The sequence below is a fragment of the Cinclus cinclus genome, chromosome Z (assembly GCF_963662255.1).
Source record: "Cinclus cinclus chromosome Z, bCinCin1.1, whole genome shotgun sequence".
NCBI classification, from domain to species: Eukaryota; Metazoa; Chordata; class Aves; order Passeriformes; family Cinclidae; genus Cinclus; species Cinclus cinclus.
In genome coordinates, this window is record NC_085084.1 from 21,238,977 (window position 1) to 21,256,336 (window position 17,360).

At 44.1% G+C, this 17,360-nt stretch overlaps 1 protein-coding gene across 1 annotated transcript in view; it reads left to right on the top strand.

Annotated features, from left to right (window-relative positions):
• Window positions 1-2,747: 2,747 nt before the first annotated feature.
• Window positions 2,748-17,360, top strand: part of GRIN3A (glutamate ionotropic receptor NMDA type subunit 3A) — a 77,008-nt gene continuing 62,395 nt past the window's right edge. The window contains exon 1 of the mRNA XM_062513543.1: window positions 2,748-3,374. Within this exon, the coding sequence (XP_062369527.1) occupies window positions 2,763-3,374 (612 nt within the window). The 5' untranslated portion in view covers window positions 2,748-2,762. The remainder of the gene's footprint in view (window positions 3,375-17,360) is intronic.

Here is a 17,360-nt window from a genome sequence, read left to right on the forward strand (position 1 = left end):
AAGCACTTGCTTTTTTAAATTAGTGTCACCTGTGCCCAAAAGCCAGAGAAAGATTTGTTCCTGTAATGAAGTTTTAAATGAAAGACAGTTTAGGGCTGTCTGTTAAGACAGACACAAGAGTCACTATTTCTTATAAAAATAATTCCCATATGAACACTCGTAAACATCGAACTCTGACAAGCAAGATGCAAACAAAGACAATACCTCTGGAGCTCTACAAATCTCAAGTGATCTCTTTCTCACTGCCTGAAGTTAACTCCTCTTCAGGGAGTTTCAGGGAAAAGAGTTTTCTCTGCACTGTAAGAGATTTACTATAGCCAAAGCAAATTCTCCCAGCCAATAATTCCTTATTGCTAACAGAGGAGACTTGAAACACCTGTGTTAACACAATCCATTCCTTCAAAGAAAATGAAGAAAAGTGACAGGAAGAAGCCAGGCTGATCAGACAAGAAATAAAAATGTGATAACAAGACTAGAAGAAATAAAGGAAGAAGAAAAGGGGAAATAGGAAATTGTTGCTAACTCTCAGACATACTATCAGTTCACCTCCACACACAGAACATGGTGCAGTCTTGGCCTACAGACCACCATTCTGCCACCCCTAGTTTTCCATGCTGAAAAACAATTTTGCAACGTTGTACCAATTTAGAGGGAGCAGTGCAAGAGAAACACTAGCTTTGCAGGATGCAGGGAAGGTAACAGCAGGCAGGTGTGATGTCAGCCTGCTAGGGATAAGGACATGATGGGATAAAGGACATATGAGACAGAGAAACAGCAGCACCACTGCACAAGACCTGGGTAAGACCTTGCTGTGAAGACTTTGTACCCTCTGGTGACCCCCACTCAAGAAAGATTAATTTAAATAAGAAAACACACAGTTCAGACCTATTGGGAGGCAGTGGCCTCCTCTGTTATGCAGCCTTATGGGAAGTGTTCATTTCTATGCAGATTTTGTGCATACCAATGGAAGAAAAAACAAGTTTTTTTCAGCAAGGGTGGTAAAACATTGTCAGAGGTCGTCCAGAGATGTGGTGACTGCCCCATTCCTGGGAACAGTCAAGGTCAGACTGAATGGGGCTTTCAGCAACCTGATCTACTTGGTTCCACTTATGCCAGGAGGGTTGGAATAGATGGACTTTAAAGGTCCTTTACAACCCCAACCATTCTGTGAGTCTGTGATTTTCTTCTTCTTCATAAATTTCTCTGAAGATAAATCTCAAAGGGGAAAAGTTAACATTCAGAGAAGAGCTTAAGCCAAAGCACTAGGTTGGGGTAAACTGCTGGATGAGTTGCCAAAAGACTTCTAAATACTCCAGGAGTGAATGTCTCAAACCATCCTTCCATGCAGAACAGCAGGACGCTGCACTGCACTCAGGATTCAGTCAAACGGGGAAAGATGACAGGAGTCCCACGGGCAGAAAATAGCATTCAAGGTGTAGTCAGGTAGGCAGCCTCCGCCTCGCTGCTGGGGAGACCCGTCAGATGATTTCCCCCCGATGCTCACCGTGGCTGCAGAGAGGGATTCCTCGGAGATCCTGGCGATCCACCGGAGGCCGTGGTGCGTCAGTGACCCAGTCGTAGTATTAGAGTCTCAGACCTGGGGGTCAGCACGGTTCCGACAGCCCCAGATTAAACCCAGCTACCAGAACTAAGGCAAGGACGGGGATTCCCCCGATCCTTTCAGACGCGCACACAAACGCCCATCTCAGATCTGCCCTGATTTCCCTTTAGGACGAGGGTGTTCCATTATAAAAGCCATGTTAGGCAGTGCCCCAAGTTTGCGGAATGAAGACTTCGGGTCCCACATGTCGGAAAATGATTCCGTTTGAAGCAGCAGTGCATGGGAAGGCACCGGGCACTGCCAGCGCTGCCTTCCTCAACAAGCGGCAGCGGTAGACACGGCTCGCTCGCTATCCGATGGAGGACCGAAGCCCCATCTTCGGTTCGCAGCTTTCGGGACGCGGAAAACTGTTCCGCTGCTCGGGCGCTGTAAGTCGGGTGCTCCGCGGCAGCACTGGACAGAGGGCTCCGTCGGGACTGTCCCGGGACACTCCCCCGGGGGTGCAAAGGGGCGGCCGCTCCAAGCCCCTTCCTCCCCTGGGCGGCCCGTGGGGAAGAGTCCCGGAGCCCGGGGAGGAGCCAAGCAGAACCGGCGTTGGCCGCCCCCCCCCCCGGCGGGAGCGCAGCGCAGCCCAGCGACCGTCCGCAGCCGCACCGGCAACTTCACCCGGCTCCGGAGCCAGCGGGGAGCCCTCGGAGGGCTGCGGGGGTCCAAGGGCAGGGGGCTGGCACTGGGAGCCGGGCCGGGATTACAGGGCGGAGACGCTGCGAGGCGGGGAGTGGAGCCGGGATTGCGGAGCGGCAGCGAGGAGCCGGGCAAGGGCGCGCCTGGCAGGCTCGGAGCGGGGAGCGGAGAACGGAGCCGTGTAGAGCCCCGCCGGACCCCGGACTGCGGAGAAGAGGCCGGGCAGGGGGAGCCGGGGGGGGGGGCAGCATCCGACCCCTGGCGAGGCAGCCGGGCGGAGCGAGCGCCGGGGATCGCAGGGGCGGGTGCCGCTCCAGCCCCGCGGAACCGAGCGGGGCGGTCCGGGGGTTGAACCTTTCCGCAGTCTCGGGGCGGGGGCGAGGCGGTGGCGATTCTATGGGCGGCGGCGGCTCTGCGCGGGGCTTGCCCGCCGCGGCTGGTGCCGCTGTCGGCCGCCCGCGGGGCGCTTGATGTGGGTGGCGGAGCCCGGGGAGACGGCGGCGGGGGGCTCCCGGCCATGCGTCGGCCGGGGGTGCGTGGGGTCCTGAGCCGGGCGTGCCTGCTACTGCTGCCGCCCTGCGCCCTGGTGCTGGCGGCGGTGCCCGGCTCCGCGTCCCACCCGCAACCCTGCCAGATCCTGCGGCGCATCGGGCACACGGTGCGAGTGGGGGCCACCCACCTGCAGCCACGGGTCGCTCCTGCCGCCTGGCCCGGGGAGGCATCGGGCGGGCGCCCCGAGGGTCCGCGAGGCCGGCGGGCGGGGGGCGGCGTGGGGGGACAGGCTCGGCCGCCCCCCTCGCCGCGGGACGCGCTGCTGCTGGCCGTGGCCAAGCTGAACGGCATGCCCGGGCTGCTGCCCTACAACCTGTCTCTGGAGGTGGTGATGGCAATCGAGGCGGGGCTGGGGGACCTGCCCCTCTTCCCCTTCTCTTCAGCCAGCGCTTCCTGGAGCAACGACCCCGTCTCCTTCCTGCAGAGTCTCTGCCACACCGTGGTGGTGCAGGGGGTCTCTGCCATTCTTGCCTTCCCGCAGAGCCGTGGAGAGATGCTGGAGCTGGACTTCATCTCGGCGGCGCTGAGTATCCCAGTGGTCAGCATCGTGCTGGACGACTTCCCTCGGTGGAGTCTGGTAAGGCGCGGGGGACGAGGGGAGAAAGCTCCCGGGACGCTGCGGGGAACGGACGGGAGATGGGCGGGAGGACTCTGACCGAGGGAAAGCCGCTCGGACTCCGGGACTGCCGGCATCGCTCTTGGGTCCTTCCCTTCTTTGGCACCCTATTCCGCTTTAGCCTCGGGGTGGCCGGGGACAAGCATCCTCTCTGTGGAAAGGCAGACGAGAGCGCGGTGGCACAAGCAAAGTTGTTAGCCCGAAGTAATGCAATGCGATCTGTTGTAGAGCCGAGAGCAGGACGGTCCAGGACCCATTTTGCAAATCAAGGGAAGGTAGTTAATGGGAGAGGAAAAAAAAAAGACAAACCCAAACAGCTTTCAGAGTGTTTGTTGTTCTTAATGCTGTGGTCGGTATGTATGGGCACTGCAGTTTCTTCACCAGGTGACACTTCTGAAGGAAGTTGTTCAGCGTAACTTGACTTTGCATCGAGCTGAGCTAAAGCGCCCGGATTTTCTGTAGTTCGGTTTCACATGTAGTTCATACACTGCTACTAGATCAGACTTTTGCTATTTCGAGTTACCTAACTAAAGTAGTGGAAACTGCAGCCCATCCTGTTTGTGTAGCTAAAATAGCAGAAGCTGAATTCTTTTGTGTTTGATAAAAGTCTTAGGCACAAGTAGAAGTAACATCAGAAGCTAAAGTTTCTATCATACAAAGATGGCATCATAGTGTTACACACTCTGGAGAAAGGTGATAGGTGTTGTATTTTGCAGCTGTGTGTTTGATGCCAGGAGTTATCTTCAGGTAAAAAAGTTGGAAGAAAATGCTCTCTTCTGTAAAGCCTGGGCAAAGGAAGTCATAATTAAAATGGTGCAAGCTACCTTTCAAGTATATCATAAATAGATGTTTTGTATAAAAAGAGGCCGCTCAACTTTGGTCTCAAAATATAATCAGAAAAAGCAATTGCCAAGTGAATTTGCTTTGAAAAAGCAAATACAAACCACAGCCTGGAGCATGTTTCTGTGGATTTGTTTTTGGTTTTTTTTTCCAGTTTTTCTGTGTTTGAATTGTGACAGACAAGGTGGGAAAAGTCTGTTTTAGGTAGCTCCTGGTCTGTAACTGAAGGTGTGACTGCTGTATGCTGGTCTGAATCACAGAATAGTTTGCATCAGAAAGGACCTAAAAGGTGGTTTTGTTCCACCCTCTGCCATGGGCAGGGACACCTTCCACCAGACCAGGTTGCTCCAAGCCTCATCCAGTATGGCCTTGAGCACCTCCAGGGATAGGGCAGCTATAGGGAACCTGTGCCAGGCCTTCATCACCATCAAAGTAAAGAATTTCTTCCTAATACTGCATCCAACCCTACCCTTTGATATTTTGAAGCTGCTGCCCCTGCTCCTAGTGACAGGAGGATGTCCTTGTCAAAATCTCTTCTCCAGCTCTTTTGTAGCCCCTTTAATTCAGCCAGGCTTCTCTGCCACAGAGGACTCATGTATAACTCCAGTCTCCCTAGATTTAAGCAGAAACTCAGGGGTAATTAGCGCTGCTGAATTCTGTTGTTGATGGTGCCAGTAGCACCCAAGTTTGTTGTTACATCTACCAGCCTTGCAGCTGCAGTGACAACAGTGCTGGAGTCAATAGCCAAAGCTCCCTGAGGGCCAAATCCCGAATCCAGGATTTGCATTGGCTGTTAGCATTATTTTATCTTCCATCTCAGAGAAGGGACAGAAGCAGACCCAAAACTTGTTTGCCCCTGGAGAGCATTTTGCACTGTGTGCATGTGAAGACCATGGCAAGCATACCAAACCCAGTATTCACTAGATGTTGTCTCATATTGCTTCTCCTCAGCTTTCAAACCTTTTATTAGGATGGTTTTAAGGTAGTAATGTCTAGTAAAGTCTCATTTTTCACACTACACCAGCAGGAACATACACATGCAATGTCTTGTACTGCTGCTTAGTGTTAATGTCATTAATTCATGCAGAAATTTATAACAGGCAAATTTCACTGTAATTGAATAACACATTGATCTTGGAGCAAATCTTATCTAATATAGCAAAAGACAATCCTTAGAATGAAAGGGAAGGTAAAGATCAACAACTGAAATATATTTCAATAATACTGCCTGTTGTCTCTGGGGTTTTTGATGATAGTAATACTTCAGATGTGCAACATGAGAGGAAATCCACAGCCTCACAGACAGGCAGGTACAGTCATGTCAGATACCTAGACTATGTTGTCAAAAGTTTTGTGTTTGTTCAAGCATATTTAAAAATCCATTTCTCATTAACTTCTACTACCCTGAGACTAAAAAGAAAAAAAAAAAGAGAACAAAGAGTCTTTCCCCATGATATGAACAATCAGAGGACAACAGCCATCACAAGGTGTGGTACTGCACTTGTTCTCCCACAAGCAGCAGCTTATTCTGGAGGTGCAGGAGTGTGTTGGTTTCAAGGGAGGCTACACAGAGTAAAGTGTGACACACTTTTTTTTCATATTATATCTGTGATTTAATTGTTAATGTACACTAACAGTAAGTCCAAATGCTGTTGTAACCTGAAAAAATGCTGTTTACTTTTCCCATTTTACTGTCATTTCAGTAAGTTTTCACACTCACTAAGCAAAAGTAACAATTTAACACTGTCATTCAGCAAGGGAAAAAACCCACTGTAATTCTTCACTACTAACACTAAGTGCAAATTGCTGTGAAGCTTTGACAGCTCGTTATTTTGGAGATAGCAGCTCACAAGCACTGATGCCACTGAGGCAAGGCTTATCACCTTATGTGTGTTTGTATCAAGGGAAGCACTTAATTTTTTTATTCCAAGATTGCCAACATCATTAGTAATTTTCCCATGGATGAAACAGGGAGAAGATGCAGGGAACATGAACCATACATAAATACAGTGATATTGTTTGTAGTAGTACATCTTAGAGCTGAGAGTCTGGGAACAATAGCCTGTAATATCCATTTTGTTGGTGATAGTATCAGAAACACAGGGGAGGTCATGTCTGCAGCAGTGTTCTCTGAATTCAAAGGAGTATTTTTAGTGCGTTTCAGATAAATCAGGACCTCCAATGTCTGTTAGCATGAAAAGGAATCTTCTCAGAGCAACTAAACAGAATAAAGTAATTGCAAATCATCAGTCCCTGCCAGTCTGTGCTTCACTCAGTTTCTTGAGAAACTGAAACTACAGTGCTACTGATTACTGCTATAATTCAGAAGGGGTAAAAAGAATAAATAAACCAAATGAGAGTTCCAGGTTAAACTGAATTTTCCAGTGAAAAGCAAGCTCAGCCTCAGAACAGATTCTGTAGAAAGAAACTGCCTATAAACATGTAATTTTTTCATTTGTTTTTAAAGGAATTAAGCTTTTATTTTTAACAGCTTCCTAATTCATAGATATATACATCAGACGACCCTGAGTGAGGAATTATAGGTCTTTCTGGAAACAGACAAGAATACCACTGTGAATACAGTGTCCTCAAAAGTTATACTGACCTGCAAGACACAGTCTATACATTGCACCAGTGAGGGCAGAAAGAAAATTACAGCATAGGGCTGGAGATGTGGGAAAGCTTCTGCCCAACTAAATGCCCAGAGACACTTCTTTCTTTTGTCCTCAGAGCCAGAATTTCATTTGTGCAGAAAAGTGGTTTTGATTGGCTGGCAGAAAGTTTCAATAATTCAATTTTCCAGGGAGAGAATGCCACACACATGTTTGGCTGCAGGCTCTGGTCATTCAAACTGCCACTGCTAAACTGACTTAGTCCAGGTATTGTAAGCTTGTACTAGTTTCTGTGTGTATGAGGAATACATGTTCAGTCTTTCCCTATGGTCAGCAACCCTCCTCACCTCACACAGAGTAAATAGTGTGGTAGCACTTGCCTTTTGTATACTTCAGGAGGGTTTATGAGAGGGGCCTGGAGAGGAATCAAGGACAGAAATTGAAAGTGTGTTCAAACAAATGCTTCTCTTCCAGCCAGAGACCTTGATGACAATTCCTCTATCAAAAATATTTGCATGGAACAAAGAAAGGGGGAAAGAACCCCAAACTAGTCTTTTTATTTGAGTTAGAAAGTTTAAGGAAGATCCAGTTACTCACAGCTGCATAAAATCCCTTTTCAGAATGCGAGAAAGTGGTGAGAATGTTTTTACTTCAGTACTGTCCTCTGGTTCCTTAAAGTCCCTTGGAGACAGAGCAAGAAGTCTGCTGTGGTAGCACTCATTCAGAGCTAGTCAGTAACAAGATTTTCCTTATTCCTAATCCCATGCTGAATCTTTGATGCAGAAAAGCTGAGTTAACATCAAATTCACTACTATGATTATCTTTATCTAGGGTTTGGCTCTTTTTTTCCTATTCTGAGTGTCCACAAAACAATCTCTTCCTTGCTGCTAGATCCTTCATAATGCAATGCACAAACTACTGTCAGTGATGAGTGATTAAAGTATGACAGCGTTATATCATTGATTATTACTTTGCTGAAGGACAAGTGTGATCAGAAGAAACATCAGAGAATACCTGGCTTAATCCACTAAATAAAAATTATAATTTTGCCTAGAATAGACAAATTTAAAGACAACCTCTTGTCAAATTCTATGAGTACATAAGTGTTACTCTACTGAACATATTGTTAACAAAGAAAAGTAAATTGGAGTATTCAATATAATTTCCCCCAAGAATTTGTCCATAAAAGCCAGTGGAAGTAGAACTTTAGAAACTAGAAATCAGCAAAGGATCTTGTGATGTGTTATTCAATTTATTACTTATGATTAATTCAATACTACTTACAAAAGTTCTCATTTAGGGTATATTTAATAAATTGTTTACTATTTAAACCCATGAAATATTGAAAAAACATAGGGTTAGGACTTTAGGCTGCGCTGGATCTAGTTACAGTTTTAAGCCCTCAGATAAAATATTTACATCATACTGTATTATTTCCCTCTCTGGATTTCCAATTAATTTTTAAATGTGAAAGAAAACCACTCATAACATGGCTAGAATTTATGTATTTATTGTAATCAGCAGAAAACTGGAAAAAGCAGTTTGTTTTAAGAACCTATATTTGCCTTCCAGCAAAGACCCAAGACTACAAACCCATGTTTCTGTAGGTCTTTCTGAAGAGCTTTTAAAGAGTGGAAGGGTTGGCTTCTCAATTTGATGGAATGAGAGAGTGCATGCAGATCTCACTGCAACACAAACAGCTGTGCATTGCGGAGTTTGTTCTGAAGAGCTGAAAGCATCCAGAGAAAAGAGGAGGAAGAAAACAAGAAAAGGAAGCAAGAGAACTGGAAACATCACATGTCAGTGATGCAGGGGGAGAGAAAGAGAAAATAAGCTGAATTGCGAAGAGAAAGAAGAGGTGCCCTGCCTTATGTCTTTACTTTTCTTGGTTGTTGCAACATAAAACAATGAAACTGAATTTTATAGGAAAAAGCACTGGTCAAAGAGCTGGGATCACCAAGCACAGAGAAGAATGGCTTGCCCAAATCAGGGTTGAATAAACAGGGTGATCCCTGGCTGAGAATAGTTGCTTCCAGTGAGTAATGCTTGCAAAAAAATGCAAAATACTTCCAAAAAATGCATTGTCTTCCATGCAGACTTCTCAGGAAACTGATTAAGCCAGCATCTAGGCAACAGTGATGGGAACAGGGATTGTATCAAAGGTAGATAATTGCTGTTGCCAGAGGGATATCTTGCAAAGGGTGTGAGGCCTTGATGTGGTTGGGTGTGATTAATGGCAGCCTTTCTTGGAACTTCACACTGAGAATTATGGTCAGAGTCCCTTGTGATGCTTTGGGACCTAGGGTTAGACATCTTCTGGTTAGTATTTCAGAGCACCAGGTTACTGGGATGCATGCAACATCATACCAGCAGGTACCCAGAAGGGATTTAATAATAAATGTGAGCAGGTTCAGGCACAGGTACTTTAGAACTTTGGACATTAGCAAATGTTCTTTACTTCTGATCTGGCCCTGAAAGACTCCACATTTTCCCCAAAATCCTGTCAGTCAGCCAAACTGGTTCTTACCACCACACGGAAAGGATGTGCAGATGGTGGATGTACCAGGAGAACTGGGAGAATGATTTAAGCTTGAGTAGGCAGCACTGATAGATGATTCATTTACTAAGGGAGTTACACTCCAGCAAAGCTGCTTGTTCAAGGGGCTTCTCATCAGTGTGACTCAGAAGTTCACATCCTGGCCCAAAGTACTTTGCAGCTGTTACAGCAAGCTGATAATATCCTCTTGGTAATTTTGGACAGTTCCATGAAGAACTGAGACAGGCATACCACAACCACATTCTAACATTACATGCTGCCCTTATGGGGCATTGCAACCAAAAGTTTGTGTGCAGTTGGCCTTGAGACTTGGATTTGGCTGCAGACAGAGTTCCAGAGCATCTGTCTGTTCAGGCTTAATGTTCACCTGTCAGTCCTGAGCTCTGTGCATCATTTCTTTGTGGTGTAGGTCTGTACAGCCCCTGATGAGTATCTTGAATCCCCAAAGCACAGGAATACCCTATTGGTACAAGCAGAGAGCAGGTGCCACCCCCATACCAGGCAGCCACCCCTGTGCCTCTGTGAGCTCTGAGTGCCTTCTCAGTGAGTGGGGAGATGATGCTGAACCTCTCAGATGCTCCCTCCTGCAGGAATGGTGAGTTGGGAGAGCCCTCAGAAGCTGATGGGAAGGTTTCCAGTTGGCAGCAGTTTGGAAGGGTCTGGTGTGCAGTGTTAGTGCTGGATAATTAACTTTTATCTGAAATGTTTTGGCCTGAGTGGCTTCAGGCTGCAGATGGGGGGTGGAGGAGTGGAGATGGGCACAGGTTTATTCTCAACTGGCACTGAAACCACAGTAAATGGAGAAATTACAGTGATCATTTGATTCTTATTATACAGGAAAAAATCAACTGTTGGGGAGCTCAGTAGAAGCTGAGCTTACCATTTTTTCCTCTTATTTCTATGGTATTTTTATTACTATTTCTTCACCTGCTTTCATCTGTGATGACAGTTTCCAAAGCCTGTTTTACAATGTGGAAAATATTTGAAGTGGATTATAAAAATCTATGAATGTGCTGCACAGGCATATTTTAAACTCTTAGAATTTCCCTGAAGGCATGCTATCCCACTTCCAGCTTCTTTAAGACTGTGAAGAAAATAATTGACCATGCTGTTCACATGACATTTTACAAGACTTTCCAACTTGAGTTAAAAGACAAGACAGATCTTCAAGCATCAACTGAGATTTTAAAAATGAAGTTTTGCATTTGTTGCAAAGAAAGAGCTATTAGACATAGCAAATAATGCTACCAGAAAGAGCAGCTGAATTATGCACCAGCCTCTTTCAATGATGCTACTCATAAAGCAGTTTCATATCACTAATTTTAATAGCATACTCACTGAAATTGGCTTAAAAGATCTTTTTATTTTGCAAATCAGATGAAAAGTTAGTATCACTGAGTTCACACTTTGATAATTTCCAGTGCTATTTTAGATGAAAGCATTATTATTTATCACTTTCTGAGTGTGTAAGGCTCACTCATTTGTATCTGCTTTCTGTAAAACAGCAGTTGTTTTTAAGAATTTTCTGTACTCAATGTAAGTATCAAAAGTGGGAAAAACGGATCTGACCTCTGCTTGGAGCTGTCCTCCTTTGAGAGTATACTGAAACTGTTTTAGCTGTGATTTACATTGTTTTAGCGTGCTAATACCATAAGAGCTGATTTTACCCCTACCTTGGAAGGGCAACAAGATGAAGGCTTTATGTGTGTGGGTTTCCTCTGCTTAAATTTTGTGGGTGATAGGTGATAAACTGCAGAGCTCCAAGGCAACAAATAAATACCCACTGACAGCTTTGAGGCAAACACAGGTAAACAGTTACTGCAGAAACCACTGGTGTTTTTTGTGTAAGCATTGAGGCATGAAAATTTCAGATGTATCATCTTCGGTCCTTAGAAGTCTTGGAGGCCAGGTCAGATGGAGCTCTGAGCAGCCTGGTCTGGTGGAAAGCGTCCCTGTCCATGGCAGAGAGCTGGAATGGAATGGTCTTCAAGGTCACTCCCCGCCCAGACCATTCTGTGGTCTTTCAAAGTGTCTGTTGCAGACTTCATGACCAGGGAAATGGTAAAACATGGCATCAGTGTTTCTTCTTCAGAGATAATGAGGAGAGAAAAAACACCTGTGAATCACCTCTATAAAAGATCCTATAACAATGTATCAGTATAGAAATATCCTGGGTAGGCTGGTATGGTTAACAATACTCCTGTGGCATCTGATTAGGAATCTTGCATCAGCAGTCAACACAGGGAAGCCAAAATTATGATTATTCACTCATCCTTATGATCATCTTTTTATATACATGAATTATTTACATAGTACAGGGTGCTTACAAGCTTGTTAATTAAAACCTCCTTTTTCACTTCAGTTATACCCCAAAGATTTCTTCAGAGCATGTCATCCTTCTAATGAATTTTATTTCATGTGCATTAAGCCATATTTAGTTTAATGTTTTCTTCCCTTGTCTAAATTGAAAATCCCTTAGTGTGGAATACTCTTGGGAAAGGATTCCTTAACACTGAGAGTTTGTTTTGAGAGAGATGAGGTGGTAGGTTTGTTTTGGATATTCATGTCCAGAATTGCCAGGAATGCTCAAATATTGTTTCAGACGCTCTGTTATCTATCTACTCTTCCATTTTCAGTGTGGCATGCTCATTTCACCCTTTCTTTATCTTGCCCACTGCTCTTTGGTCTGAGGCCCTGTCTTCCACTGTAGGATACTACAGATCCTGAACTGACAGTCTAAACTGCAGAAAAAGACTTCAAGGCTCTGTTGTGATACAAATGCTTAGCAACATAAATTGCTCATTACTCACTGTCCATCTGCACTGAAGAGCACCAAAAATAAGGCACTTATTTATAAATAGCTCAGCCTGTTGGATTCCAGTGAAACACAGTTTCATATCTTCCCACCATTTTGACAGTGAATATAAATATGTAACATGCAGTTTTGCGGAAGTGAGTTGTGCCACAATGTCCTCCTGGGATGTTCACAACCCTTACAGGTTTATAAGTGGCAAATTTAGACCTGTGGTGGGATGCAGCAGTGCCACATGATAAGCAGAAGATCTGCTCTGTTTGACAGGGAATGGGAGCTTGTTGACCAGCTCATACTACCCTTGTATTCCTCTCCAGAACTGTACTTTAAGGGGAAAATGAAGTGAGAAATCACAGAATTCTAATATCAGAGATTCTAATTTCAGAGTATAATACATCTGATAATCACAGAATTTTTTTTTCTCTGCCTGAAAACCACCTGAAATTTCTGGAACAAGCCAGAACAAAGGAATGGCAGTATCCCAGAGCCTTCCAAATCATCTGTGGGAGTACTTTCTTTTACTTCTCTGGCTTTGAGTAAGGACCAGTTTGAGATACAGTTTTGGTTGTTTTAACTAACCACATGATTTTTTTCCCAATCTAATAAACACAGGAATTGGAGATATACATGGAATCTGGAACTTGTAAATACTCCAAGTGTTTGGTTTTGCTGTGCATTTGCTGTGAGCATTTGTCCTATTGTAATTTAATTACTGAAGTGTTCATAAAAAGAGGTGAATATTCGTGTTGAGGAGAACAAGAACAGATGAAGCTAGTCTTTTTAGTTATAAGAGTGCCTGCATGCTGTTTCTGATGCAATTGACGTAATTTAAAAAAATACATCTATTCAAGTTTCATTTAAGTGTGGTATTGTTTTGCTTGCTTTGAATGAGGAACTAGTCCAATAGGATTTGTGGTTTGTTGCTGTGATACCAGAAGTATCTTCATAAGCAAACTTCAGACTTCTGTCAACTTTAACCTTTAATTTTACCTGAATTTGACTTATTTTCACAAGAGTTCCCACTCTGCCTAAAAACCTACAGAAAGCAATTTACTAACTATGATCAAGAATAATTCAGATAATTCATCTTTTTGTGGATCCATATTATGCCAGCACAATGAGAGCAAATGCATGTCTTCCAAGAGTCATACAAAATTATTACAATTTTACTGGAGAATAATAAGCAGAAAAATGGCTTGTTATTATCAGTAAGAGCAGGAGAAATGAATCTGCAGTCTGACCACTGAACAGGAGACTCAGAAGGGAAATTCAGCCCTCTTCAATACAGTTAAAACTGCAGGAAAATACATTGGGCTGAGTACTGGAATAGCTGCTGGTCTACCAGTCCAGGCATGAAGAAGTCCAGATGTATTTCTGGGCTTTGTCAGATGTCTCCTCTGGAAGATTAAGATAAAGATGCCACGGGATGTCAGAATTACCCATGACATATTGCCTGTCTGTAAACAACGACTGCCCTACATAACAATGATGTGTCTGCCACAGAAAATGTTGTGTGGTGCTGTAGCATCCTCTGACAGAAGATCCTGGTTTCTCTGAGTCTCCTTTTGTTGCTTTTATTCTCACTGCTGGCTGACTGTTCCACTCCAGCTCGGTACCTCATGGAGCACTTCTGGGGTATCAAAGGTTTGTTGCAACAAAATTCAATTCAGCTGATAGTTTTTCCACCTTCTTTAGTTCCATCCCAGGTAACTGAAGTGTGTGGAACTATAGTTTTGCACATTGCTGTAATAACTGTAATACATTCCTCATCCCTGGAAGTATTCAAGGACAGGCTGGATGGGGCTTGTAGCAAGCTGGTCTAGTGGGAGGCGTCCCTGCCCTTGGCAGTGGGGTAAGGTCCCTTCCAATCCAAACCATTCCCGGATTCTGTATCTTAGACTGACCAAGACTTGCACTCAAGTGCTAAGATCATGTAAACAATGAAAACTGAAATATGGAAAGAAATACAATCCCAATATTCCTGTGTCTTCAGGGAATATACTTTCTTTTTGTGACTGTTTTTGCTGGAGGTTCTCTCTGCCTAAAGCAGTAGTGTTTCCTGCAGACAGACAGCAGTTTGCATGCTCTTGCCAGACTCTTAGGAGTGGTGATCTATCATCTCTTCCTCTCAGGTTGTCTGGGGGAATTAGATACTCCACTGCAACACTCCCCCTTGTTCAGAGAGTTAAAAAGAATTGTGGTGCCAGAAATAGTCAATGTGAATTCCTCATCCCCAGGCTTTGGTTCACCAGACTCTGCAAAGTCATTGTGGATTATTTGCATGGGGATGGAGAGACGAAACCATCTTGCAGAGATTAGTGAGACATGACACTTCCGTATTTTGTCGAAGGTGCTTATCTGTGTTAAATTCCCGGGCACGCCTCATTTTTGCTGGTCCTTACCCTCTCCTTCAGGAGGATACAGTCACCCACTCAAGGAGCTGAAATAATGCATGACTAACTATGTCATGGAACAAATGATTAATACTAAGTAGTTTGTGCAAGCTGTTTGCAAACAATCCACGTGTCAAAAATTACGCTGGAGCAATTTTGTGAATACCAAACTGAATGTGTTTTGCATAACTCAAGACTGGCTTCCAAATCATTAAATTCATAACTTCTGTCTCGTTTGCTAAATTCATGAATGTCATTATTTCTTCTAGCCGGTAGAACTGGTACACGTGACTGTGTTAATTAGTCTTGGTAACTAAGGACTGGCGAGGCTGTCAGAGGGAAGGTGGCTTTGATGACTGAGGAGCCATTTAAGAGGCATTTGAGATGACTGAGAGCCTGCTGTGTTTTTAGAGTTTCTAAGTCACTTGCAAGTTAACTTACAAGTTTTTAAGTGCTGAGGAGGGCAGGCTACACAGGCAGGTGCATTAATATGTCTGATGTTCTCCGATTCTCAGTGACACAAATGAAGATGGTGTTTGCCCCAGCTGCACCTGGAAGACCCACAGACCTGACCACTGGCTGCCCAAGTGCATCAAAACACTGTTAGAGTTAATTTTTGAGAGCTGAGAGTGTCTTTGTCAGCTGTAATAGTTCATTAGCTGTCTTCAGGGTCAAAAAGATAAGCTGTAGAGAGCGTAGCAGCCACATGCATTATCCCATGGAACAGGGCAGGGAGAGCTGAGCCACGAGGAAGAAAGATCTTGTACATCTTGTATGTAGGAAGCTCAAGCACAGACAAGAGTTTATTGATTCATTTGGTTCAGAATGTTTGGGAGCCTTTTGACTCACAAAAATGTGCAGCCCAAGGAGATGCTAAAGCTCTTAATAAATTAATCAAATGCCCAATGTGCTTGGGTAATCAATGCTCTGCAATGAGTGTAGTAGCTTTTAAGCGGTCAGAGTTTTTCAAACCCTACATCATTCGAAGGAGGAGGTATTTTAATTTTGAGGGAGATTATAAGTTTATTTCATAATAGGAAGATATGGAAGTGGTAGAAATTTAAAGGAATTGCGAAAGAGTATCAAAACTAGATTTTGTAAGCCTTTTTCATAATTTCCATGCTGCAAAGCATTCTTCCCAGGACATTAAATTGTTGCTGTTACTTTCATTATTTTCACATAAAGAAGGCCAACCCCTGTTAATATGCCACAACAGTTTTTTTCCTTTCCTCTCAAGCAGTGTATCAGTAAACATAAGTTTTTACATAAATCGGTAGGATGAAGAACTTTGTTCATGAAGAAGTTAAATTGGTATTTAATTATGTCTCAATAATTTTTCCACCTCCTTCTGACTGTTCTTTTCCTATGAGTGTATTAAACTTCCCTATCATGAAAGGTCTTGCCTGGTAAAAGCAGTATGTTGAGTTATTTATGGATGGACACATTGCTTAAAGCCTCAGTTACCACTGCTTCACTGAATCTAAACATGATTCAAAGGAGGGATTAATATGTATGATTCATATTTCACTGTGACTTCCAAATTTTGAGCAATCACTTCATTCTTGGTCCAAATGACTATGATAGGTGCAGAGTTAAACCAAACTCATAGCCGTAGTTGTGCAAGTATTTGTGTGTAGTAGGGAGGTGAAGGTGTTGTGTATTTTCTGTCAGGCATTTAGAAGAGCCCAGAAGATCGAGTCACAAGTAGGAGCTGTAAATGCTCACTTGATGATCTTGCACATTATAAATCCAAGAGTCAGACAGGGATGGGTGATGATTTTTGACACATTCTTCCAAACCTCCCCATAATACTGTCTGTAAACTACTTTCTGCCCTCTGAGGTACCTACTACAGCAAGGCCTTGTTTCATGGCTGTACCCAAGACTCTTTTGGAATACAGTGGACCATTAGTAACTTGCTTATCCCATTAAAACTAATGAGGAAATCATAGTACCAAAATGCCTGTAGACATGGGATCCTGATGAGGGGATTTTCAGTGGGATGCTGGAAGGATGCACCAGTGCATGAGAGCAGTGTAACGATGCAAATACCCATATTATTTAACAACACATAAAACAAATGGCTGTCACTTCCCATAGTTTTTATATATTGAGGCAGTTGTGTCTAGCACACCAAAGAAGTTGAGATTTGGGGCTAAAATTCTGCTTCTGACAAAGGCTTGATGTATTTCTTTATCCCTTTTTTATAAAATCTTTTTCCCTCTGATCTGTGCCTGTGTAAAAGGCAGTGAAATATTTTATCTTGCTGTAAGCCTTATGATGGGTGGGAGACCTGTGTCCCACTGGGGCACTGTGGAGGGGGTTATCCCCATTTCACAGTGGGATTTGCTCACTGAGATGAGGCAGGAATCTCAAACTGGATTGCTCAGCTTCTATATTCAACAGCCAGCCAGGACCCCTTCCTCCTCCTCCTCCTCTTCTTTCTCCTCCTCCTCCTCTCCTGTGTGCTTGGTAACCGGCTCTGTGCAGTCACACACTTTTGTGGGTTGTTGCTATAGCACTATTGGAAACTCAAATGCTTCTTCCTTTGGGGGTGGGGGTGGGTGCCTCCTGATTACAAGATCGTGCCTGATTTGGTGGTTTGCATGCTTAGAAAAAGCAATTTCAAAACAGCCATGAAACTTCTACATGGTGGCTCGTCTTTCAGGTTTTTGTTTGTTTGTTAATGACAGTGTTATACGTCAGTATTGGGAATTGGAAGTAGGTTAAAGCA